Source organism: Falco biarmicus, chromosome 6, assembly GCF_023638135.1.
Source record: "Falco biarmicus isolate bFalBia1 chromosome 6, bFalBia1.pri, whole genome shotgun sequence".
Taxonomy (NCBI): domain Eukaryota; kingdom Metazoa; phylum Chordata; class Aves; order Falconiformes; family Falconidae; genus Falco; species Falco biarmicus.
In genome coordinates, this window is record NC_079293.1 from 55,760,386 (window position 1) to 55,787,295 (window position 26,910).

The 26,910-nt window shown below is 40.4% G+C and overlaps 1 protein-coding gene across 1 annotated transcript in view; it reads left to right on the top strand.

Annotated features, from left to right (window-relative positions):
* Positions 1 to 19,587: 19,587 nt before the first annotated feature.
* The window catches only part of SAMD3 (sterile alpha motif domain containing 3), a 41,815-nt gene continuing 34,492 nt past the window's right edge, over positions 19,588 to 26,910 (top strand). Inside the window, exons 1-4 of the mRNA XM_056343166.1 lie at positions 19,588 to 19,703; positions 19,880 to 19,975; positions 20,699 to 20,885; positions 25,598 to 25,705. Of these exons, the coding sequence (XP_056199141.1) occupies positions 19,625 to 19,703; positions 19,880 to 19,975; positions 20,699 to 20,885; positions 25,598 to 25,705 (470 nt within the window). The 5' untranslated portion in view covers positions 19,588 to 19,624. The remainder of the gene's footprint in view (positions 19,704 to 19,879; positions 19,976 to 20,698; positions 20,886 to 25,597; positions 25,706 to 26,910) is intronic.

A 26,910-nucleotide genomic window follows, 5' to 3' on the forward strand; every position in this document is an offset into this window, starting at 1 on the left:
CGCACGCACGCACACCCTCCTCTGTCTCCCAAGGCCCTTGCCCTGCTGGCATCCAGACACATGGCCCTAGGACCCATGGTGCCACTCCAGCTGCTGGCACTTAGACGCACCCACACCCACAGATGAAAGTAATTAGAAATGGAGCTGAGTGAGGAGAAGCCAGTTCAGGCTGCACTGATGAGGTGCCAGGCATGGCCAGGCAATGCACTTCTATCTCAGTAAGCCTGAAGAGCATTTGATTTTCTGCCTCAGATGTAAAATGGAGATCTTGAGCACTTGTAGTCTTTAAAGTACTTTGCAGTTCATTTTTTGTAAGAGATGTTACTAACCATTATATCCTAGAATTTATCCTAACAAAGGTATCAACTGGTAGAGCTACTTTTCGTCTTATCTCTGTTAAAAAGTATCTGTGGTATTAAGAAATATTGAAGAAAGGCTCTTGTGAACAAAAGCCGCTCTTTTCTATTCAAGGTAGCTAAAAACAGGAATAGGAGAATGAGAAATTCTTACGTAGTTTGTCAAACATTTGGGAACCTTCAGTACATAATGTAAGCTCTTCTTGACCTGCCACTTTCCAACAGACAATTATCTGCTTTTATTTCTGGTAAATCAGTAGCAGAATGTGGGATGTAATCCTAAATGCAGGATTATATGACATCCTGTGAACCAAAGATGTGGTTTATAATAATCCCATACAATATGACATTAATTTCTCACTTTAGAGACTTTAGAACGACTTCTGTACTTTGAAAAGCTATTAATTAGCAGCAATAGCCAAGGAGAAACTACGCCACATTCACTGATATCTCAGCTGACTCAGTTACTTCAGAATGCATCCACCAGTAATGTTATTTTATTAAGAGTAATGTCTTACGCAGATATTTTTCCTGAGATGCAGTTCTGCAAGTGCATAACTCCTACGGATAGTGCACACTTGTCCACTTTATCACTGTTTCCCTGAAATAAATATATATATACATATATAGAGTGACCCGTACCAAGCCATGTTGATGCAGAAAGTTGATGTCTTTTTTTTTTATCTTTAAAAAATATGATCAAGAGCACCTCCAGAATCAACAGCAACATTTGGCAGCCAAACATCAGAAGCAGGTGACTGCTGGAGGTCCTGCAAGTATGAAGTCCTGAAGGAAGATCACTCTTGTGGAGGTGAGATGTCAGGATTGGTGGTGGTAAAGTTTTGGTGAGGATCAGATGGAGATTCTAGTAGAGTACAGCGATATGCTTGTCACCCTGAAGGTGCCAGTCCTATAATTACCTAATTGATGTAGTTTAGGTGCTATTTCTGCTGATTCATCTAAAATAATGAAAAGGGAGGATGGTCAATCACTGGAGATCACAGAATCAGTCAGATCTCACAGAATCTTTTCTACAGTGAAAACGCAGAGTAGGCTGAAGGGCAGGTAAACCAAGGCAGAAAGAAGACTACTCCTTCACTGGTGAAAGCATGTAATCTGAATCCAAGCCATACTACTATTTCTAAACAGTCCTGTCAGGGCCCCTAAAACCAGCCTTTATCAGGCGTGCCTTGTCATGTAGGTCCAATGCTACTATTGAGACAAAGAAGAGGGAGAAGGTCTTTGGGCCATACAGCTCAGGGAGATATTATTGCAAGTTTTCTCCTGGTTACACTCAAGAGATGAAAAGACATGGCAGAAATCGGTGTCAGTACAGCAGCTCAGGTGTGACATTATCCAAGTGAAATTTCTGGGAAGGAGGACCTGTGGTTAGCAAAACTTACATGAGTAAGAGGTGTTCAGTGCCACGTCACATGGAGCCCCATAAGGCAGGGGATTGGTTTCAGAGGAAAAAATGGGGAAGCATTACATGTCTTCCAGAAGGTTCTCAGATTGGTCACACTTCCCACAAATCATATTTCTTCATTCCCTAACGGTGAACCTTTCTGTCCATCTCCCTTGGATATCGCACAGTGCCAGCAACATGGTCACGGTGCCTCTGCTCTTCTCCTTCTCAGCCTTAAGAATCCTCAGCCACTTCTGTGCTATCCAACCTTTTAGAAGCTACCAAATATTCCTCTTTTTACATTCTGCTCCTGTTATTTGCCGGATGCTGGATGCCTGACAAAGGTCACGTTATCATCACAAAGGATGGGCAGTGAGGTGGGAGGGAGAAGCATTTAGCAACTACATTTTTATACCTCTGCAGGCAGTCCTTGTCAGAAGAGACGTCACTGATGAAGAATCAGAACAAACGTCTATTTCAAAAGGTCTAAAGGGAGCACAGCAAGGTACACGCTGACATCACCCACCAGCACGGTCCCACCTGACATCCTTCAGGTTTGAAAGGCCAGAGCTACCTATTCTGAAATGAAAAACATAGCAGCTCTCCTTCTGATGCTGGAGCTGCAGAGTACTTTTATGCACAGAAGCTGCATTTTGTAGCCCTTGCAGACATGCACAAAATTTGTAGTGACATGAATGTAGTTACAACAACTTTTGAAATTACTAGAGTTTGCAGTGACCTGAGCCTGTCACCTTACCAGTGCCTCACTAGTTGTGCATGCTTAGGCATTTGATAAGCAGAGCACAGGAATTGCTGAGTTTTGTATGAGACAACCCCCTGCCACACACACACAAAGTCGTCCAGTTGTCCTGCCGAAGTGCTATGCTTCTGTGCTATGAAACCTGAAAGACCTCTCACCACACTGTTCCACAGAGCTTTACAATGTACTCTGTAATTTTCTATGCAGTCATACAAGAGCATTGACCAAGTTTTAAGATAAATACAATAATTATAATTCAAAGTCTGCACTGTACATGGGACAGGCAGGAAGGTCAGTGTTGTGAGTACAGAATGATGTATGTCCACCTCCCCCTAAGCAAGAAAAAGTGTAGAACAAGAAATAAAGGGTTGGTACAGAAAATATTTAAATGCACAAGCAAGAATGATCTGTCCCTTACATAAGCGATATTCTAGTTATGAGTAAAAAACCTCAATGTCTGTCATAGAAAGTAAAACAAAATATTTGTAACGCAAACCAAATCTGACCAGTTTCCCATCCCAAAAAAAAAGGAGTCCCATCCAGAAAATCTGGCAGACCAAGTATGTAGTCTCCTCAGAGGATAACAAAGAGGCTCTGGTTTTTGAGTGGCTGTTATCAGACTCCATGCTGATCCTGGCATCATCTCCATCCTGCAATATCTCAGGACCGTTTTCCAAACTGCAGGCAGGCAGAAGTGTCTGGCAAACAAAGCCTAGTCCAGCCCCACATAAAAATAAATAAAGTGGAGCTACTGCTGGAGGGCCACTTTTTTTCTTTTGATTCTTAGGAGGCTGTGCTGGATTTTTTCCTGTGGTCCCACACTGCAGGGCAGACACAACTTTGAGAAGCAAACACTGCAGTGACAGCTTTGTTAGACCATTGCTATGAAGTTTGCTCAACAGACCAAATCATCACTTCTTCCCTAAAGAAAAGGAGACCAGTGGGGTATTGCTTTATATAAGGCACATTTTGAGGGTGATGTACCCTCAAATTTAGAGAGCTTTCAACTGCAGAGAAAGCTTTCCAGCAGGAGATGGTAACTAGTCAGCCCCAGGACAGTAGAGGCCACGTGGACAAACCAACCAGCCAGTCATGTGAGGATGCAAGGCTGCCAGAATAGCAGGCTCTGCAAATTAATATAAGTGCATATGAAGTTAATGTGCTGTGAAGTTTGTATTCCTTCAGACAAAGGTCACAAAAGTCTGTACTTCCTTACCAGATGCTCAGAAATGGGTCATATGAGCTGTGAGCAGAAACAGCACTCCATGCAAGCAAGGAGACTGTTGCAGATCTGTTTAAACTGATCTAATCCCAGACTACCATGGTCCTCCCTTCCCTGCATCAGTACTACCAGTGGGGACAACGGGAAGAAAAACATCCATGCAATATATCAGTGTAGGTTACCATAGATCCCATAGCTTGAATGGTCTCAGGTGAATGTGTCCTTCAAAGAAAGTTGTGGGCTCTATTTATTGATATTTTTTTTCTGTAATGTATTAATTTGGACAGTTCTATTTTGTGCAAGTTGCTTGCAGCTATTGACCAATAATGGTACAGTGTACGTAAGATAGGAATATGATCACTGCTGTTAGTCCTCATAAATCGGTCAAGTTCAAGTTGGAAGAGGTGTCCTTAAACATCATCACCACACTTTAAAAGCCATTTAAACTTAACAGTGCCACAGAATTAAAGGGTTCAAGTTATCAAAATTTTTAAGGGCACACTGATCAGAAAGCTTATAAGCACTGGATCCAGTACCTTGGTTTTGTTTTTTTTACCAAAAAGATTTTCTTCTTGGTGTGTGTTACGATTTCCACTGCTCCCCCTGTCATGTCCAATTGTAATGTTGATCATACTCTATGAGATCAAAAGTTTACAGCACTAACTTCTGCTCTGCCCAGAAGAATTTAACTTCATGGGTTTAAGCACATTTAAACCATGAAAACTGATTAAAAAAAAAATCAAAGCCTTAGATTCTAATGAACTTTCCTCATCTATTTTGCTAAAAATAGATGTCATGGCTGATAAGTTAAATAGCAGAAATTGTTTCCAAGATGTGAGACTAGAGGATATCTTTCACTGGTTAATATTTTGTAACCATTTCTGAGAATTTGACCAAGATTTTGGTAATAAATGCAGATAGAAAAACCTGATAATAAAGCTTAAAATAGTGATAAATTATCCCTAAAACCAACTGGTAAATTTAGAAACCCCTTTGTAATAAAGCGTCTGTAACAAGTGGCATAGTTGTGGTTGTCATCAGCAAAAAAAATGTTTTACAAAGACAAAGAAAAGAAGGTAGGTGCTTTTTGGTTTAAGCATCTACCCTTCTAGTTTGTCCATACTGGCTGAGTTTGGCTTGAAAGAGTATGCTACATGCAAGCTGAAATGTCAAGGCTTAAAGCAATTTATCATCTGACTATTTTTGCTTTAAATTTAGTAATGAACTCCTTAATATGCTTGTATTGAGAGGATTGACACCAACATTAACTATACTACCAATGGGGGGGGGGGGGGGGGAAGAAAAAATAGAAGAAAAAAGAAAGGAAGAGATATGTAGGCAATTTTTTACTCTTTGCCCATGCAGACATTTTGTTATTTAGATGGAACAAGCATCTCTTAAATACCAGGACTACCACCCTGCCAAATTTCAGACCACCTTTTAACGTCTACTTCTTTGCAAGCACTGAAGCAAGTCCCCCAGGGAAGCAGTCATGGCCCCAAGCTTTTAATGTCCAAGAACCATTTGGACAACACCGTCAGATATCTGGTTTAACTTTTAGGTTGCCCTGTCAGGCAGAGCAGGAATCAGGATCTGGACTTGATTTTTGTGGGTCGCTTCCAACTCAGGATATTCTGTGATTCTATGATTCAAATTTATTTTCTGAAGTAGTCATCAGGGTTTTACAAATATTTTTTTTTTGGGGGGGGGGGTTTGGGTTTTTTTACTTAAAATGAAATTAATCCCTCAGCTGATTTTAACATAAGGAATATTTGGGGTAGCCATTATATGTGTACATTTTTTTTCCAAATATAGAATTACTAGAAAAGCTTTGTGAAATGTTAAATATGCTGTCCTTGGGCTGAAGGTGAATCACAATTTCTGATGAACTAATAACTCAAAGCTGTAAAAAACCCAGGAGCATTAGGAAGTCTGAGCTAGTAACAAATTCTTTGACTGCAGCTGATGTCTTAGTATGCATATAAATAAATAAATAGATAATAGCAGTCCACTGAGATTATAGCAAAAACAGTTAATGCATAATTTTGCATGGAATTAGGAAAATGTCAGTCATAGAAAGAATAACTGGCAAGTGTTCTGCATCAAAGCTTTAGCAAGCTGACAGATGGCTTAGTTAATACTTTCTTTTACCAGTCTACTGGACCAGTTCCATGACCCTCATGTATGTTAAGAATAGGTGTAACCGAAACTATTGCTTCATGTATAGCTTTAACTATAGCTACTGATACAGCTATTGAACTAATCTCCATTCTTTCAAGCAACAGTTTATATTCTTTTTGTTGGAGGAGCATAACTTAAAAGAAATCTCCGCTCTGGGAATATTTAAAACATCTGTCTTTTAAAAGTTAGAACATCTCTTTCACCCTCTACTTACCCAGTAGCATAATTATCAAGGCACCAGATACAGTTTATGCCACTGGAAGATTAGATTTGCTCTGATGTAGATTATTTTAGTGTAGGTTGGACTCTTCAAGGGGAAAAAATCTATCCCCGTGGAAACGCTGTTATCAATTGCCATGATTTCGCATCAAAGTGAACCAATTCACCACCACTTCAAAGTGTTATGTGCTTAATTCCTAGACAAATTACTGTGGCATAAAATCCCTAGTTCTGAGAGAAACATCCAGGTTCCCTACACAGTGAGCATAGCATGCTGGGTATCAAATGAGGGAATCTGCATAGCCTGCTGTCAGCAAATCAAAACCAGCAGCTTCACACTGCTCCTGGCCAAACTGGGCTAGCCTGACCATGAAAGTCCCTTCAAGCAGTTTATCTGTTCCTGGCCCTAGGAAATGCCCCAGCCTGTTTTATAGCAGTCTTCCTTTCTTTTCTCTTCCTCCATATCAGTGGCTTCTAAATGTACTTCTTTAAAGGTGTCTTGGGGTCCTAGGCAAGTGTCTGCAAGGCAGAAACCACCAGTATTGCCTAGCAGCTACCAGCATCAGAACCATGGAGTAGACGCCTTGACACCAAGGTTGCATGTATAGGCAAGACTGATGCCATTTTATTCCTCATCAGCTACAATGTGCAATTGCTACTGGCTCAGACCAAGCAGCAGAAATCAGTCTGGCCCTTTCTGAGCAGGCACTGAGCCTGCAGTCAGGCTGCAGGACCCCATAGTCCAGGAACAGTGAGGAGCCAAACCAAGGCAATGAGAATACAAAACTGTTCCACATGATGCACGAGGCATGGTCATAGGGACAGTCCCAGAGACTTGCTTAACACAGCAATGTAGACATAGTCCTATCTATGCCATGTAGACTATATGATTTTACTTCATTATTGCCTCACTAGTGTCCAAACCCTCAACTGTAGTCAAAAATAGCCCATGATAGTAATATTTTATTAAGTAAGGACCATCAGCTACATGCACTACAGGGGCTAGCACAACGCTTCCCATCCTTTGCTCCCTTCTCTAACACAGCTTTGTCTGAAACCAGCACAGCAGAGCATGGCTTCATTGCTTGCTTCAACAAGAGCTGAATATGAAACATATTTGCTAATTGGTAGTGGCAGTAGTATGGGAACACGTTGTATTTAAAAATTATAAAATAAAGCCTGGTTTTCTGCCAGAAGAGGATCCAGCAGGCAGGTACAAGAAGATAGTTTATTTTTTTGCTTGGAAGTCCACGGAACCCAGCAGTTTATTATTGCTGTCACTTTCAAAAGACGTAATGCTGCCCTTCAACCATACAATATCAGAACTGGATGAAAATAGCTAGCAAGAATTCACTGTCAATAATAACTGCAATAGAATCCCTGTTTTGTTACCACCTGCTTATGTTGAATAAGGCTGTTAGCTCCAACAGTGGTCTGTGATACTTTTTACTATGCTGAAATTCTATAAATTTGATCACTCTTTGGTCAAAACCAACAATACATGTAAGACATGCTGGACACAAAGAGGCACATTGACATTCTTGACTATAAACTTCTAAAAATAGTTTTGTTCTACATTTTCTTGTAGTTTTTAAACATTTGCAGTCACTATCCCCAGCCACAAGCATTTTGTTCGTGTTATTTCAGCTCATATATTAGAGTCAAAATTAATTCTCAGTCACCCAAAATTTCCCTTGACTTCAGTTCTTCTACTTTATCTTTCCAAATAGGGAACAATAGCCAGCTATTACTGAAAACTCCTACTTTAAATAAGATTGTGCAACAGTATTACATACACACACAAACACAGGCAGCTGGAGAAACTTTCAGGGATGCCTTTTCTGAAATTTGCCATCTTTATAGCAAAGAAGGTTGAGGTGGTTGTGAAACCATTCTTAAACTAACCCAGTTTATAGCTTAGTATTTTAAAGTAATGCAAAATTAGCTGTGGCTTGCTTTCATAATTCACTACCCTAGCAGAAACATGCATTATAGAAATACTGATGAAAAGCTCTTAATAGTAATCTCTTTGGAGCAGTTTGGTGTAATTCTTTAATGTCAAGAGATCCTAAGGGTCAAAACTGGGATTGTAGCTAATTATTTCCTCTCAGTAAAACTGAGCTTTGCAAAACATAATTGATAATATAGCTTGTATCTTTACAAGCATTTATAAAGACAATAGAATAATCGTGATAGAAGTATTGCTGTATGGTAGTATTTGAAACTTCATTTACCAGTCACTATGCTACCCTTTGATTGGGTTAATTACATTTTTAATTGCACAAGTAATACCAGTCATCATTGATTATTTTTAGCCCTGTAAGATATTGCTGAGTTTTAGATACTTCATAAACTTTAAGGCTGTAAAGATACATTCAACCATGTAAACTTAACATCTGTATATCACTGGCAATTAAGAACATAGACAACCCTTAGCTGATGTAGGACAAGGCAATGTGAAGGGCAAAGCAATCCTGAGCTTGTCAGATTTTTCAGTGCAAAAAAGAAGACACAAATAATTGTCAGGACCTGTTCCAAGGCTGCTTGTGCACCTGTGCTTTCCCCACCATCTCTCTGCTCTGCACCAGGCAGCAGAATGAAAGCACTGCTGAGCTCTCCCCAGGTTCACCCAGGACCCCAGAGCATGGGCTGAAGGGCAAACCATAGTGTCTGTGGGTCATCCTGAATGAAGAGCAACCCACCTCCTATTCTGCAGAGACGCATACACCTTTTTTACAGCCACAAAGAACCTGTGCTGTGCTATGTTGTGCTCTAGGCACAGCCTTGCGCGGTGCTGGACTGGCGTGAGCTATGATGGGACATCTGTGCTCCAGCACTTACAGCACCCCAGACCTCATGCTGTGGCAGGAGGGGGACTCCGGACTTTGAAGATACTATTAAAGATCTTGAACTCTCAACTACACTTAGGCAAGAAGATATGAAAAGAGAAACATCTGTCTACACTTTTAAGAAATACAAGATTTGCAAGTGTAAATTGAGAAATTCCAAATGCTAGCAGTCTTAATGAATTCAAGTTGCTTAGTAATGGCTGATTTCCCCCTTCTCCCCTCATCTGTTGCTAAAGATTATCTCATCCACATTAAAAGGCTAATGAAACATGTCTGCCCACCAGCGTCTAACAACTACAGTTAAACTAACAAAGAGGATTTAAGCCCTGACTTTATACGAAAGTGGCCATTGTCTTCCATTGACTGTTTGAGCCCTGGGAGTAAGGAGCTGCCAAGCAGCCAGCAGTAAGATGCAGCCAAAGCACTGACTTCCTAAGGGACTGCCCCAGCCTTTTCTGCTGCAAACATGTAAATGGGACTCCCGCCAAACCTAAAGACTGAATCTTGTTCTGCACTGAATTTGGGTCTGATGAACAGTTTTCAGAAGACAGCCTGAGTGAACAGCAGCAGGGATATCACTCTCAGAAAAAAAGGAGAAGCCATGGTACCAGCCATTGCCCAGGAATCCAGGAGAATTAAGGCATGGATGAAATTAACTGTCTGGAGAATCTCAGAGGCAAGCCAGCCCCTAACCTGCAGGAAATCCTTTCCCTCATTCACTCCTTACCACACATTCCTACCAATATGATTTGCAAGAACTGCTGCAAATATGAAATGAGTGTGACTCTAAAGATGATAAAGACTCACCCATTTGGCATCTGAAGTTTCAGTCAGACTGTGGAAAACAGCTGTGGTGATTTAAGGTATCAGACCTGCTGTGCCAGTGATTACCTACTGCACAGCTGAACTAGCATACGGGAGTACCCGAACAGCTTGGTTTTAACAGCTTTCCAGCCAAGAAACAATAAGCAGCTGGAGGTAATGCTCCACATTAGGTCAGCCCTTTCCAAAATGACTGTTGGTCTACATCCTTATTTAAATCAGGCACCAGTTCCATAGATACTTTAAGCTAACGCTGTTACCAAAATGAAGAAGTCTTCCTCCATAAACCCCTGGGAGCTCATTGCCATCTTTGCACCACTACCTCCCTTTCACCAGCACAAGTATTCATACCAGTGCAAGATGAACTGGAGGGGAGACCAGATGTTACAGAAAACTCACCACCTTCTCAGTTTCCAGTGGTGTTGGCCCCCTGATCTGGCTGGTATGGCCAGACAGCACTTGTGCTGGCAGGGGCGTAGGGGCAGTGTGGGCAGGAAAATGAGGAGACAGAAGAGGGGACAGGGACAGCTTTCAGCGTCGGTGGCTTGTTTTTGAACAGTACACCCAGTGCTTATATCAGCTGAACAACAGAGCATCCAGAAGGGAGCTGCCAGGCAAAGAGATTGCATAGGGTTTTTTCTTTAATCAATGATAAAAGGGAAGAAAACATTGTTCTTTTTAATTACATGAATTAGCAGAAAGTTTTGAACCTAAAAACATGTTCATCTCAGAACATTCTTTGATTCTATACTAAGTATGGTTTCCCTCTTACAGTGTCATATAAATACCCACTGTTAAATATTCACCTAGGCTGTATTTGACAGCTGCATTAGTACCATCTTACAATATATCCCTGAGTAGTAATATATCTAGTAACAGATACAGTGAAACATAGGAGTAACAAATCCCAAGCAGTTTACTTACTTACATAAAGATAATATAGTATTTTAATTATATCTTGAGTGTTTGGGGAAATTCGTATTCTACTCTTTCATTCAAAAAGAAAAACAAAGTGATTTTAATAGATTTTCTCGCATTCTGATCACGAACGCTATGATTTTATGGTGTCCATAAGTACTTATTTGAGTGTGCATGCCTATCTTTTTACTACTGCATACATAAAAGCTTACTAAAATGTATCTGTGTGTGAGTGTATATTTACTGGCTATGTGTGAGTAAGCTGTTTGTACTGTCTTTTGGTATGATCCCAAGGATAATGCAAATGAGAAAACAACAACTAGAAATAGCAATACAACAATATTTTTATATATTTATGGAAAGAAAAAATATTTCAAAATAGAATTTTCCTGGTATTTGTCAGAGAAAGCTGAAATGCAGAATATGGCAACATTGACTGTCCATCACAGAAGTACCCCTGTGCCCTTTTCTGGGTAGAAAAGTGCCTTCATGCCTGGTTTTGTTAAAGCCAGCCAATGTGACTTGGGGAGGAAAAAATATATCTTGCTATACTGGTTATCCTTGACTGCTGAACCATGTATACCAAAGTACGCTTTATTGTATTTGGCCAATGTGTATAACTAAATACAAATAACTTGCAATATATGAAGCTGCTTGGGATATGCATTTGCTTAAAATTATTAGCATTTTAACAGCAAAATGATGTTTTGACATTAGCACTCTATTTGACACATGCAGAAGAACTTCACACCTCTTTTAGTGTATTGCTTCAGTCTGACTGCAATGCAAACAAGACCTACAATCAGAAAAGAATTATTTATAAATTGTGTAGGTTTAGGAGCCACAGAATGAGTGAAGCAAAGCTAAATCAGTGAAACCTTACATTTTCCCACAGACATTGTGCTGCCTGAGACTGAATCACAAAGCTGATTTCTTCTAGCTATTTTGGAAAACATGTTTAACTTCATTAATTCATCGTGCAAGCATAACACAAACATTATGTGGCTGTTTTCAATGCAGTGCATCTACCTACCTTCAGCCTGGAGCAAAGCGTTCACTTTCCCTTGAGATTATCACCCCTGGCCCCCCTCCTGGAGAATGCATTTAAACTAAGGTTGGGCTTTCTCTGACATACCCTCCCCCCAAAATGACGATCCCACCCCATCTGTAGTGGTTGACAGCCTGAAGGTGTAAGGCATATCCCCAAATCCCTGCTCAGCCTAATCTGCAGCAGGGATTTAAGAGCAGTTTTCACGTGTCCTCTGTGCTAACCGAGAAAGAGGCTCTGCGGCAACCTGCAGTGAATCTCTGAAACTGAGGGCTCCTCTTAACCTAAATATTTCGGAAGTCCTGAAAAGCACAGATTACAGCAACCAGCTGGAACGAGGACTCCCTAACTGATAGACTGTCTAAGGGTACAATCTCAGAAGATCGTTAGACCGGGAAGCTTGCACCCTTGTCACTAGAACAAATGGTTAGACTTACATAGGTGCTTACATGTAGGGATGGGGTTTTCTTCAAGACATCATAAATTAGCATAGCTGAAAAAGGGGCAAAAAGCAGGATGAAATAGTCCTCTGAAGTGGGCCTGTGCATTCTTTTACTTATGCCATGGTTACACTATCACAACAAAATAGGAGGTTATCGATGTTCGAACTTCCCAGTTCCCTATCTCCACCATGTAGACAGAGATTATTGATTACCTTTCCACTGCTGGTTTCAACTAACATTCTTCTATCAGATGTGGAGTGTTCACATGACTTCTTCATCTGGATATGATGAGGAAACAATAACACACAGGTAGTGGGAATAATGACCGTTTTGGTGTGGTAATACTGTAAGAAATGGGCTGTGTATGTCCTAAACATCAATGAATTAAATAAAAACAATGACCCCATAGGGACATCTATTTTGAATTAATACTGCGTTACTTAGTTCATCCTTTAGAACACCTTGTACATAAAGAGTTTGCACCAATGGATGCCAAATTAGTTAAACTGCTGCTTCTAGTCCATAAAATAGGCCTACGAAACAGCCCGTTTTGTTTTCACCATCCAGCTTAATCACACCTACCTCACCTAGCTTCATATGCCAACACAATTGCCTGACACAAAAATTTATGACTGACTGGATCCATCATTATGAATTAATAATATAAAACAAAGAATGTGCATCATGAAATGTGTTAAAACTTAATTATTAATCATCATCTCCATATTCATGTGATGGATAAACTGAAGGAAGAGTACTGTCAGTGGTAAGCAGCCGTATTATTCAGCAATCCTCAATCATGCTAAAATATCAGTTCAGAAGTGCTAGGCGGCAGCATGCACTGCTTAGCGGCAGTGCTCTGCTCTTTGGCTCAGTGATACCTAAAAGAAATCTGTATCTCTTACCGAGGTGCGTGACTCCTGCTCAGGGGTGTCCTGCGCAGCTCGCTGGAGGAGGAAGGAAGGGCTAATGCAGGAGAGACCAGCCCTACCCACAGCCACCCCATGGCTGTCTGCCTTGAGCGGGAGCCAAACAAAACCCAGAGGTATCTTCACCTGAGCAGTTCAGACCGGGTTCCTGTGCATCAAACACACTCATCGCTTTATTCTTTCAAAGTGCTGAGGAGCTGTGAGCATCCTACTAAGTATTCATAAGGTGCAGCAAGCTCAAGTTTTCCCAGTTATACTGTGACCACCTGAGAAAAGACCTCTGGACACGTTCCCACCAGCTGGCCAAAACTGATTGTGTGCAGTCATCTGTCTTTACTGATGAGGGCAGTGCGTTCAGTGGTTCCCGTGTACGTCTTCCCAGTAACTCTCACTCCTCTATCTGGCTTATTCATGGAGCTGATCAAACACCAGGAGAATTCAAAAACTTTCCTGAGGTTCTTGTTTCTTTGCTGCCTGGTAAACGTTTCTGCGTCTAGCTAGTAGCTCTTTTTGAGGCTGGGCTATCTCAGACATGTGGCCATGCCTGATGACGGTACATTTCACAGAGACTAGTGGAGACCCTTCTCAGTGACAGGTCAAATCCTGACTTTGGGCATGATTGAGTCACTGCCTGATGAAATCGTGCATTGATGCAAGGCTTGTTTTAAACAGATGTGCAAATGTTTGTTGCAGTGCCTGTGAATCTGGAAGGACAGTGCAAGTATGGAGTTCTGGGGGACAAATCCTCCCATATATTTTTTCCACTTTGAAATGTATTCTAACCAAATTGGTCAGGTAAGATGAAACATTGCACAGGCAAATGATATAATATGAAACATTGCATGGGTCAAAAGATAAGGCCAAGAAAACCTCAAGAAGGATGTCTGTCAAAACAAAATAGGAAATAATTACCTATGAAGAGGAACTTAAAAGAGTAGGCCTGGAGACAGGGCCTGAGATGGATGAACCTAGTTAGCAAACCATGAAATTTGGCAAGAGTTGTTAAATGTTTTGATCTTTAAGTCAGCCATCCTCATTATACACTAATTTCAACAGAAAAACACACCTCCTCATCAAAAGCTACCTGCTTCCAGAAGACCACCACCCAGAGAACATGAGTAGTAAAAATTCTTGACTATACCTTTAAACTAAAGTGAGGAAAGTTGTAACCAATGATATTTAAGAGGAATGATTGTACTAGAAACTGAAATGTAGAAATATCACAACACTGTAAAGATCTGTGTACTAGCTTTGCTAATTATCACCTAGCACCCTTCTCTGCTCAGATTTGTGAAATAAACAAATACCTCGACTGTGTGTGATTCAGCTAATGCACACTGGGTAACAATCCCACAGTTGCTTCCCTGTTTAAACATGGCTGAAAAATCCTACTTGGACTGCAGGCTGTAATACAGAATAAGAACAATTAAAGCATGTGAGCAAAATTCAAGTGATGTATTTTATAACACCTCTTGGGTATTGAAGGTCTAAGTGCTGTGTAGATCACTTACTTGCTGAGGCAACCGTGTAAATGCAGTGTACCCATATGGTTCCACACGAGAACCCCAACCTATGTCACAGTCCAGCTATGCAGACTCACTTTAAAGATACACATCACTTTCTAGATGTTACCCGGGCTAAAAATGTTTCTGCATCCCCCCCTTAGGAACAACAGAGAGCAGCTTTGTCAAACATTAGCACCTTTGAGGACCTGCCAACTGAACCACTTAGAAATTGCCACAAAGCCTTTTTCATCAGAATAGGCTTGGTAAGCTGTTATTTTCAGCTAGCCTTAAAATTTTTTACAAAAAAGAAGGTCACTATGACTGACTGCTGGTTCAGCTCTGTGAACTGATTTAAGAGTAGAGCAAGCAAATAATGGACTCTTGCACCCAACCTTCTCAGTAATTAATGGATTAACTTCATTATTTTGAGTATTCCACATCTTAGTCTTATTCACCAGGAAAGCTTGAATGGAAGTGAGAGTACCCTTGCAAGCAGTAGAGCCAGTATAATTCGAGCAAAATTATTTGAGGGAAAGGAGATGGGTACTTTTTCTAATTTTTTTCCTTTTGTTTTATTGGAATAACTGCTACTCATAGTTTGTATTTCTGGCCTAACTTTACAAACCAATGCTCCATTAACATAGAAATCTTCATTGTTATAATGCATTGTAAACAACTATCAATCTAGGGATATGGTTCCACCACCTATTTTCACCCAATTGGCCAGGGAGTTGGTTAAAGACATTGATACATCCAAAACCCAGTATACCAAAAAAAATTACATTTTCTGTTTAGGCTGCACTGCAGATTGCATGACCACACAGATGGCTGCAAAGAAGACGGCTGGATTATGACTGCAGGGCTTAAGTGTCAGAGGTCTCTGCACTGCTCAGTGGCAGGAGCTAAGCCAGCAGTGGCATGATCAACAATACTGATGGTCCTGGTGAGAAATTTATACTTCTGGAAGGAAGGAAAAATAAGGGTGATATCACTTACAAGAAGAATTTTTTTTCCCAAGTTTTCTGGAGGAGTCCCTGTGTTGTAATGAAGATCTTCAGTCTGATTCCTTTCTTTGTAGTATATGAGATTTCATTTTTGTGATTCATGAATTTTTAACTTTTACTTGATTTTTTTCCTGTTCTCAATATCCAGTAACCTTGTATTTTTAATTTGACACAGTGTTCTAAAAGTTAAATATAAAAGGGTTTGATTTTGCAGTGGCTTAATTTCCAGAAGTTGTGTTCTTAAAAAAAAAAAAAAGACATTTTCTTCCATGTATTCTCTCATAGCTTGTGCGCTGTTGCCAGTGATAGCAAGGACAGAGTCTGATCCACATGCTATTAAATCACCTTAAAACACAGTCAAATCAACTTTCTTTTCTTCCTTTCAAATTACCAAATAATTTGTACAGCTGAAACAGAGAGAACTTTGTACTTGGGTTGAATTTTGTTGAAGTGGGAGAGCTCATTTTTCCAGTAGCACTGTAGATGGTATGGATGAAAATATTTTGAAAGTCCATATAGTAAAAACTTGGATACTAGAAATGGCATATTTAATCAGAAACACATGTAAAGAGTTGATTTTTTATTATATTCTTCAGAGTTAATTCCTACAGCAGAGGAACTTGCCTCCTTGATAAGCTCAATAGACAGCCATATTCAGAATCCTTGATGCTCCCCTAAACTCTGATCAAGGTTTAGAAGGGCTGTCTGGATTGTTCCCCTTTATCTACAGCTGAGTAATGGTTGTGAATGTTTTCTTCCTAGATCTTCTTATATAGTCTTACTCAGGTAATAAAGGTTTTCTCTTGCATCTGCTGTACATTTGTGTGTCCCCTGATCTTGCAGCTGCATTTGTCTTACTCTACAATAGCACAGAAATGAGAACTGAAATCTCCACTTTAAGATTTTCTCCTACATCAGTATTCAAATTTCCTTTCCCTACCTTCATATTGCTTCTTTCGGCCACTTCTGTGAGCATTCAGTGCAGTGCTTCATGCTAGCATGTGCCTGATACATGTCAGCAATAAGCTGGCATTTTCTTCAGGGGGTGGGGAAGGTGACAGGAGTGCTTTCTTGGAGTATTTCCCTATACGGTATTGAAAAGGTTTATGGACAACTGATGCTCTTTTCCTAATAGCTCAGCACTGGATCCAAGATGACATATTCTGCTTTCTATAAAGTTGCTTGAATATATTCTTAATAATTTTTAAAATAGATTGGTAGTAAGTGAAAGAAAAATGAAGTATCTGTAATGCATACAAAGACAAAACCAAATTAGGAGAGCATCAAAGAATGTACATGGGATACTTTGCTTATATCTTTGGTATGCACTGATTCCTTACTCATCACGCTTGCAACTTTGAGACCTGGCCCTGTACAAAATGCCCTACCTAGCTGTTACGTACAGATGTGCACACATCACATTTCTCATTCTTGTACTAAAATGTACTAGGATTAACCTTAATTCCAACCTCGGTAACATCCACGTAGAGGCCTGTTAAAGGCTAGGTATTTGTAGTCTGTGACGCCATAGACTCTCCACAAATTGACATGTAAAGTAGGTGTAATAACTCACTTTTCCTATCTAAGATAGTTTGACATATAGATTTATTCACTTAGAAGTGTCAATTCCAGTTGCTGGTAGCTCATTATATCCTCTTGTAAGACAAGCTGCATGGTAAATCAGTGCAGGCGCAGTGTGGATCTGCCAGCAGAGGCATGCTGGTCAGGAACCTCATCTCCTGCCATTGTGTAACCAACTACATCAGCAGAATTCTGTACCACAGATAGGTGTTTAGCTTGGTCTGATTAAAACCCAAGATTTTCATCCTTTGGTCTGGAAAGATTTTACAGTAAAAGCAAGTGTTGTCCTGACTCATCCTAGAGAAATTTAATTTTCATTCATTTCGTTAACCAGGGCTGGTTACATCCTAATAATGGACATTCACCCTAGGTGTTTGAAGAAACGGATCTCAGTGAGTGGCTGTATTTATTAACAGGCAGGGTTCACTCATGCTTAGAACTATTCTGAATTTGACTTGAAGTTATGCCGTAATTTGCCAAAATGCTGTCTGTCTTCAAACTATTGCCATTGTTGGGTTTTTTTGATCTGACCTTTAAATGTTGATTGAAGAATATAAATATTCCTGTGTTTTACAATACTGAGCACAGGGAACCCTTCCCTAGATAGTCTTTAGATGCTACCATAATAAATAGAGGCATTAATGAAGACAAATATCAACATCCATGCTCAGTCTTTCTTGTTGCCTCCATAACGCTACTAGAAGACTGGTGTGCTCTTTTCCTAGCTCTGTTTTCTATAGTATATGCAAGTAAGTGAAAGCACTTCTGAGAAACATTTCAAAGTATTTGTGTGTAGTGATCCTTATACTGACTTAAACCTGATTTTTTTAAAACAGCTGCTAAACTGTCATCACGTCCTTCCCCCCACAAGCGTACAGCCTGCAATGCCCTGTGCAGATGAACATTTTGCTGTAGAGTTCGCCGCACAGGGCTGAATGTGCACATTGTTGTGCATGGCCCTAGTTCACTTGACACTTTTTGAAACATCGGTAACCAGCTGTCTGCTTCTGCTTTAGCAGGGCTGTTCTAGGATGCTAGTCTTCTTACAGGATCAAGTAGTGACCTCTCCACTCTCTACTCTCTACTAATGTATCTCTCTACTTTTACACTCCTTGATTTATAAGGCAAGCATCTTTATGCTTTGCATTTGGTTTTATCTTTCAACATTTTTGCATTTGGTTTTATCTTTCAGCTTTTTGGAGCTTTTTTTTTTTTTTTTTTTTTTTTTTTTTTGTGCCCTGCTCTTTGCAAGGAAGTAAGAAGTGTGACAGGAAGGTGTGATTTTTCATTTACACCAGAGTTCTCAACAAATAATGACTTTTCACACCCTGTTGTTGCTGCTTAGCCTGGGGGAGGAGTTGTATGGCTACTGTTGTCATATCAAATTAAATCCACTCATGTAATTCAGAAAGACATTCCTCTTAAACTTAACCCTTTTAAGTTGCTGAAGCCCAGTGGCACAAGAGCACAAGCTGAAGTGCATCTGTCTGGGGGGTCTCTGCTGCTGAAGGATGAAAATGGAATGTTTTTATTCAAGGATGGTGCACTTAGCTTTTGTGGTGCAGTGGACCAGATCCTAATGAGGTCTGTGTGGGTGAATCCTCACGTTAGCCGGGAGTTCCCTGCAGGCTCAGGGTATGTGCATGGATGTATTTTAAGAAAGGAAATGTTTGGCTAATGATGCCAGACACTCGTGTTCTCATCTGAAAAACCTGCTGGAATAATTTCCTCTAACGGTGTTTGCCAGGGATTGCAAGCGTAGCCATGGAATGCTCGGTGCTCCTGTATTTGGTAGAGCTAAAACACATTGATAAGAAAATCACCCCCGGAGAGAGTTTTCTGCTGTCAAGGAGTTGGTAGAGTGGGACCAGCTTTGTCTTCATGAGAGGTCTTCTCTGGAGGGGGTTGCTGTTGGTTTTGGTGTGTGATGTACAGCCCTGGCAATTGCCGGCAGCCCATCGGCGGGAGCACAGGGCACTGGCCCGGGGGATGGGGTCCCCCAGCCCCCAGGCCCCCAGCCCCCAGGCCCCGCTGGCCCCTTCCCTGCCAGCCCACTGCATCTTCCCCAGGAGTGCTGGAGCCTGAAGGATGGGACTAGCAAGGAACTGGGCTAGTCACCTCCCCTCCACTTTCCAGGACCTTTGTTGCCTCTGATTGCTGGTAACGGAGCGTTAAGTATTTGCTTGAGTAGCTGCTTGGTGGTGCAGAGAGGGTTAAGGTACCTGATTTACTATAAACCTCTATGTGACAGACTCTTACCTGATGGTGGGGTTGGTTTTGTTTTTTTCTTCTCTTTCTGTAGAATGTCAGCCATTTCCTGATGAGTGTGGTGGTGGTGAATTTCACACCTTTTTTCTTCTCTGTGTGGAAACTTGGGTGTTAATGGTACTGAAGCAGGTCATGTTTTTTAAGGAGCAAGGCTGTCGCTCAGAGTGGAGGGAAAGAAGAGAAGGGAGAGGAGGTGAAGAAAGGGATTTAAGGGAACTGCCACTTGTAACAGGCATTAGTTGGATTATTTTGTGCTGTTTTTATTCAGAGCATGTAAATGTAACATTATTTGCTAAGTGCATTTTTTGCTGGAGTTCAGAGCCGTGGCATAAAAGTAATCCTTTCTTTTCATTTCACGGTGAAATTTAGCACTGCAACACCTGAAGATGGAAAATTGGTCAGTTGATCAAGTCTGCAACTGGCTGAGACAGAGAAATTTAGGAGAACTAGTTCCTAAGTTTCGTGGTAAGTGTTTTTGTTGTTTGTGTGGGGTTTGCTTAGTGTTTCTTTCTGTGCCTTTAATTAGCACTGCCTACCTTGGTTTGGAGCATGAATATATATATATATTCTGACTAGGGTGAGAACTGACACAGATCCGATAAATCAGGATAAGTCTGCCGATCTGTTATGAAGCGTCTGAGAAACGCGGGGGGATGAGACTAAGCCTGTGTGTAAATAGTTGCACCTTGAGTCAGAGCTGCCAGTTCAAAAGGCTGAAAGGGACGATTTTATATTGTATAAATCTTTTGAAATAATGCAACTGTAGTGTGTAAATGTTTTGTGTCTGAGTATATAAACACTCTACAAAAGAGTACATGAGAAACTGTTGTGTGAACTGGCTATTTATGGTGTGCTCTCTTAAAAATCTTGCTTTCCTTCATTAACAAAGTAAGTCTGCTGTGGTGTAAGTAAGGCCTGATTGAAAGAATTGCAGAAGTAGTGAACTGACTACTTTATGTTTCGTATTTGGCTTTTTGTCAGGGGAAGGTGTTTGGCCAGTGATTATGACTCCTGGCAATGCTTGGGAAAGGACAGTAGCTAAACCATCATCTTTTCAGCAGTTGACCTTCAGCAGTGGAAAGCATCTTTGCCTCTCAACTGTCCTTCACAATGTTTTTAGGCATATAGATTGTTACTGTAACTATAAAGTTATTTTACAGTAATTCTTTAATCCCTTTCAATCTACAGAAGAAGAAGTAAATGGAGCAGCTCTTCTGGCTCTTAATGATCGTATGGTGCAGCAGCTGGTGAAGAAGATTGGGCACCAGGCAGTGCTGATGGACCTGATTAATAAATACCAACAGCAAAAAAGTGGGCTAGAATCCCTTACACACTGTTGTGAAACAGCTCAAAAATTTCCAGAAGTAATCAGTGGGTGAGTTTGTATGTGGCACAGGAAGTATTAGTCTGTGTATAGTTCTATTCTTTTCAGAGCATTTTAAAATTGCTATTTACTAGCTCTTTAGCTGTAAGTTTAAACTGTTTTTTATACTTTGGATATCTCTAACAGCATGTGAAATGCAAAATAAGGTTATTACCTTGGGGTTTGAAACAGGACATCAACATTCCTGAACAACACTGTTACTTAATCTTAAACTGCTTTTCATTTCCAGTTCTAGGACCTAGTTTTCATTTAGTTGAAGCATTATCAAACATTTACTGAAGCTAAGATTTTCTGTATTTGAGACACTAAGCTTTTGAAGGACTTCTAAATGTTTGCAGGTCTTGGTGTAAAATCATGATTTAGCCAGAGATAGTATTTGTGTCACAGGTGTATTTACATTCAGTCTCTCAAAGGAAGCTCTGGACTTGATCTAGGTGTAAGCATTTAATAATCCCACTGTGTGGAACTAAATAGATTTTTAGAAAACAAATTCCACAGAGTCTGCCTTCACTGAGCACAGTTTATTTTCTTGTTTGTTTGGGGTTTCTTGAGGGGAGGGGGGCAGAGGTTGTGGGTTTGGTTTTTTTACATTTGGTGTTTTGGTGTGGTTTGGTTGGGGCTTTTGTGTTGATTGGTTCCCTCCAGTCCCTCCCCTCCATTCTGATCTATAGTAAATCTTGTAGGATTTTTTTCCCTTCCCTTCGACTGAGGAGAGACATCCTGAGCTCTGAGTGGTCTCTTCTAAGCCCACGAAACCTGACAGTAGAGGATGCCTTGTCACAGATGCAAAATGCTCTTGTTTGAAGGAAAGGACTCTAGCACTAAGCCTCCATTAGTACACAGTAGTAGCCCAGCAAGAGTAGATCTGTAGAGCATTCTCTTTTCAACCAAAAGGAGTCCAGGTCGTGCACTCTGAGATGATTCCACATTGCAAACCAAAGCGTGGTAAATGGCGATGACGGCATTATTTTCAACCAAACTGCACTCATGAGCAGAACTAAACTGCTCATATCGATAAATCCTTTTGTCCTTGTGGACAATATAATAAATTGCAGAATTATTTCTCAGTCAAGCTGGTTCCCAGAACTAGCTCGCCCTGCTGGTACCAGTGCAAGGGTAGAGAAGGCATGACCCTCTTGTCCGTGTGGAAGTATTTATGAAACCCCTTGGGTAAATGGTCCTGAGAGGGTGCAGGAAGAAGACAATATCACTGCATGTGGGATTTAGTATAGACCTGAAGTATGCAATCACAGCCAGCCTTGGTTTTCTGCACTAGGGTCCTAGCTGGCTTGATTTATAGGAGGCTCCTTCTATGGAGGTAGAGCAAGTGCCTGCTCTGAAGAAGACTGCTGCGTGTGGGCCTTGCGTTTCATCCACGGTGCAGTAGATACATAGTGGTTTCAGCAGGGGCATTCAGAAGAAAACACGTCCCTATGCTCAGGGCAGTTTGAATGTTGCTTTGAATATTTAGATTTTGTCTGTGACTTTGTCAGGGATGTTTGGCTAGGCTGCATCTCTGATGTGACCATTCCCTGTGTACTTCCCCAGTCCTGCAGGTCAGGTGCTAGCATCTCACAAGGAGCATGTGGCTGCAGTATTGTGAGGGCACAGCTTTTCTGTGAAGTTCTGCGGATTCCAAATAAAAATCAAATGCTGAAAATCTCAAGTGTTAGTGTATATAATTTACCTTAAAATCTTTCCCTACCTAGTCTTCTTGCCTGGAAAGTAAGATGCTGGTGTCCCTCTATTTACAGGGAAGCTAGGTAAATAAGCTGCTGCTTCTGAAACATTTTCTGTGTCAAATTCAAGCGTGTTTAAGAAATGCATTCAGTCATGTATTTTAGAATAAGTAAAAAAATATCAAGATATTGTATGCTGTTTGGGGTATAGAATGATGAAAAAACTCCTACAGTAAAAACAGTCTTTTATTACAAAACTAAAAGCTGTATCCTCATATGCAGGTGGCTGTAACTCACTTTTTAACTCTGGAGTGCCTTAGTGATGTACTTTGAAATGATTTTGTCTGTTCGGTACATCTTAAAAAAAAATCCTGTAAGAATACTTTCTTTTGACCTAATTCCAGGACTTATGACTAGAATAAAGTGTAGAAGTCACTGTTTTGAAGTAATGTAATAACATTATTTTTTTGTAAGTTGTTTTGACACAGAAGAGAAAAACCAAAAATTCATAGATCCCTGATATATGTGAAGTAACCTCATGTTTCCTCTACTGCTCAGTGATCTTAGGCTGACTTGTCATCTTAGTCATGTGAGCAAAGTCACTGCACTAAGGTTCACAGTTAGCAGCGCCCATAGCTGACTCTGTGGTCCCACAGTGGCAGGGGACAACTGTGAAAAGAGTCTGCGTGTTCCTAGCCTTTCTTTTGTGATGCTCAAGCTTGGGTGAGAACCAACCACCTTTTCTGTTTTGCAGAATTATTTCTCAGTCAGGCTGGTTCCCAGAACTAGCTCGCCCTGCCGGCACCAGTGCCAGGGTGGAGAAGGCACTGCTCAGGGCAAGGGAGAAAGCAGCACTATAGCAGTCTCCTGGGTCAGCTGAAACTGCTGTGGAGCTTCCAAGAGTTGTCAGCAGTATTTCCCTGTTATGTTTCTCGCATGAATGCTAGCCCAGTGCTTGTTGGTGCACTCGTGGCCAGCCATCTCTTTATCCTGGTGTCTTCAGCCCACCTTCTAACTGTGTGTGAATTGTGCTCAGCTCTCTGCTGGAAACAGAAATAAAGTCATTGGTTGAATGTAGAGTTGTGAGTATGGTAGGTGGACGCTGTGTAGAAGTAACAGACTCATGAAAGGACACCAAATGTGACTTAACGTCTCTAGCAGTTTCGATTAGGACACAGAAATAGTATCTCTAGTCTGTTGCTGTTAAGATGGAAGCGTTTTGGGTCGTGCAGTAGAAACTGTATTTCTGTGCGTGAGTACCTCACACATAGATGTTACCAGGTAAATACCAAGATGCTTTCCAATCTCAAGATTGATTGTTTCTGGGAGCCATGTAGAGAACATACTGGATATTTTTTTGCTTTGTTTTAACCTGATAGCTGAAAAATATTGATGCATGAAAAGGGGAAACTCCCTTCATAAACTTGGCAAACATTAATGTCACTTCCAATAATAGCCTTTTATGTGTGACTGCAGCTGAGGCTGGAACAGTTTATAAAGCATCTTTGGAGTTCAGAGGTTCTGAAGAGATGAGGCTCAGAAAAGAAGCTATTTCCTCCCCTCTCCAAAAAAAAAAAAAAAAAAAAAAAAATTTGACTGCCATGAATTCTTGGTAGTCAGTAACAGTAGCCCCTATCTTAGCTCTGCCTTTCCCGCAGTGCAAGGTAAAACTGTTGATGCTGGCTTCTACCAACAAGAGAAGAAGAAGAAATGACAGGAAAATGAGAAGGGAGAGATGTGGACACAAAAGTTAAATGCAAAGCAGTGATTTGGACTGGCACATAGCAAAGTGAATATCTGGAGATTTTGGTGCTAGTGATGGGCTAGATTTGGAGCAAATGATCAAGAACAGCGGAATGTGAGACAAGGTGGCATCTGGGGATCTTCTACAGTGGTTGGAGTAATACAAAACTGACTTGAAGGTTCAAGATGGACTTTAACCTCCAGAGAAAACAGCGGTTCAAGGTTCTGATTGAGTAGAAACTGCCTTACAATACTGCATGAATCACTCTTTCATGCCACCCCTTGCATATTGTAATGGTTAGTTATTCCCAGAGATTAGTGTTATCAAATTTTGTCACCAGAATGCGTAAGCTAACTAACAAATACCATATGGATATATGGTTTTATTTAACAGTCTGTCATATTCTTGAGAAACAGAATGCACACATTATTTTGATTCAGAATATCCCATGCAAAGAACTATCAAGGACGATTAACTGAAGAAATTGCTGCTTAGGACAAGGCAACTTTGAAGAATAATTACATCCTGCAAAGTTGGCAACACAAGACTCTTGCAATCAAGGTATATCTGATACTTGTTGAACAGATCGCCAAAGATGGGTCCTTAAGCGAACTACCTTCATTATAATACTAAAAATCACACCCCGTACACCAGGTGCCCCAGCCCACGAAGAGGCCCTTCCTCAGTGAGCATGCCTAGTTAACCACTAAGATTGTGTAATCAATATGTAGATTACCGTCCAATCAGTGTTAGAGGGTTGGAAGTTAACAAATTAATATTTATGTAATCATGTATAAATCTGATTGTGGAAACTACCAATGTGTGCTAGCTCACCTAGCACCCGAACTTGTGCAACTTTGTATTAAAAGCAATGTCTTGCATTCCTAGACTTTTTCTTAGATTTTGCACACTGGGTAATGAACTCCCTTTTGAAACTACATTAGGAGATATCAGGCTATGAAGATGGCAGCTATCCTGCAAAACCAAGAAGGTTTATTTTCTTGGGTTTTGTAACTGTCGTAATTAGAATATCACTAGGCAGCAGTATTTACAGTTTTTCTTTTATTTTGTCAGAGTTTGGTAATCGAACTGAAAGATTGATTAAGATACATCAGCATCATGTAAAATCATGACTGTTCAAGATGTTAATTTTTGTACTTTTCTATTTCTACCACCAGTATTTTAGAACCCTAAAATATCTCTTTTCTATAAGCTATGCAAAACCCAACAGTGAAAATACTTAAATCCTTTTTTTTCTTTTTTCCTTCCCCCCCTTTCAGGGCTACCAATGGACAGATGTTAAATTCTTCATGTCCTGTGGAGCAAGAAAAACATCTGTGCTTGGCTGAAAATGAAGAACTAATTGATCACAGAGTGCTAAAGCAAAAGTGAGTTTATAATGCATTTACTAAGTTTTCCTTACCTCTTGAAAATTACATAAACACTTCTTTTTGCTTTGTTAAGACTAAACAGATATTTTATAAAAGATGATCATATTTATTGGAGGCCATATCTAGGTATATGAAGGTATGTCTAGGTATATTTAGAAAACAGCAGGAGCAGGAATTTTTTAGGATTTGACTGAATGAAAAAGTCTAATGGTGTTTTTTCTGCCCTCTATCCTCAGTCCTTGCTCACTATCTCATATCTTACCTCAGGCAGAGGACAAGATACAGGTTTGTCTTTATTAGTCTAGTTTTTAAAATTCCTCTTTTACGGATGTGTTTTCAACAGCAATGTAGCAAATCAGTCATTATAGAGTGGAATATGGCTATAAAAAAATGATGTGTTTGAGACATCTTAAATATAGGACTTGGGAAGGTAGGCATGCTGATTTCATTTGCATGCTCATTTTCCTTGAGTATCAGAATGAGTCTCCCTAAAAACTGGATACAAGACCAGTTGCTGGAGTTTTACCTTTTTTATTTTTTTTTTCTCCTGCATGCTTTTCCCCTTTGAGATGGGCAGTTTGTGTTGGAAAAGCATCCTGTTCCTTTTTCAAGGCAATTGTGTTCTTGTTGGTGAATATTTGTCTGCTTATCGTTATCCCTGTTTATTCCCACCTGCTACAATTTCTTCCCTTGCTACCATTCTCCCCCATAGATGTGACTGATGGCTTCACCATTCTGAGATAAGGGGATGCCTTCCTGCAAAAGTGCCTATTTTATCAAAAGTAACAAGGAGTTAGGGATAAAGCTGTCTGGGAACAGAGAAGAGGGCTTAGTGAATCACATAGTTAATGCTTTTAAAAATAACTGCTACAAGCTTCAAAAAAACCAAAACAAATACCCCAAACCCAAAGATCTTGTCAGCACTGTTATCAGTGAAACAAACCCAAATCACTTAAACCCTTGGAATAAACAATGAATATGACCTTGCAGTGATGGGGTTTGGCCTGTGCTTCTAGAGCATGCTTATTTTTAATTGATGAGTAACTTGCCTTGTGCTGTATAAAGTTTTAAATGGGCTGCGTGAATCAGTGTATCCCTGAACAGACTGGCTTTAGGAAAAGTTCTCAGCAAGCATTGTCAGTAAGGAGCTTTCAAAGGGCTATAATGGCCTCTTCAGGGAAAGGGACTGCGAAAGAGCAGGG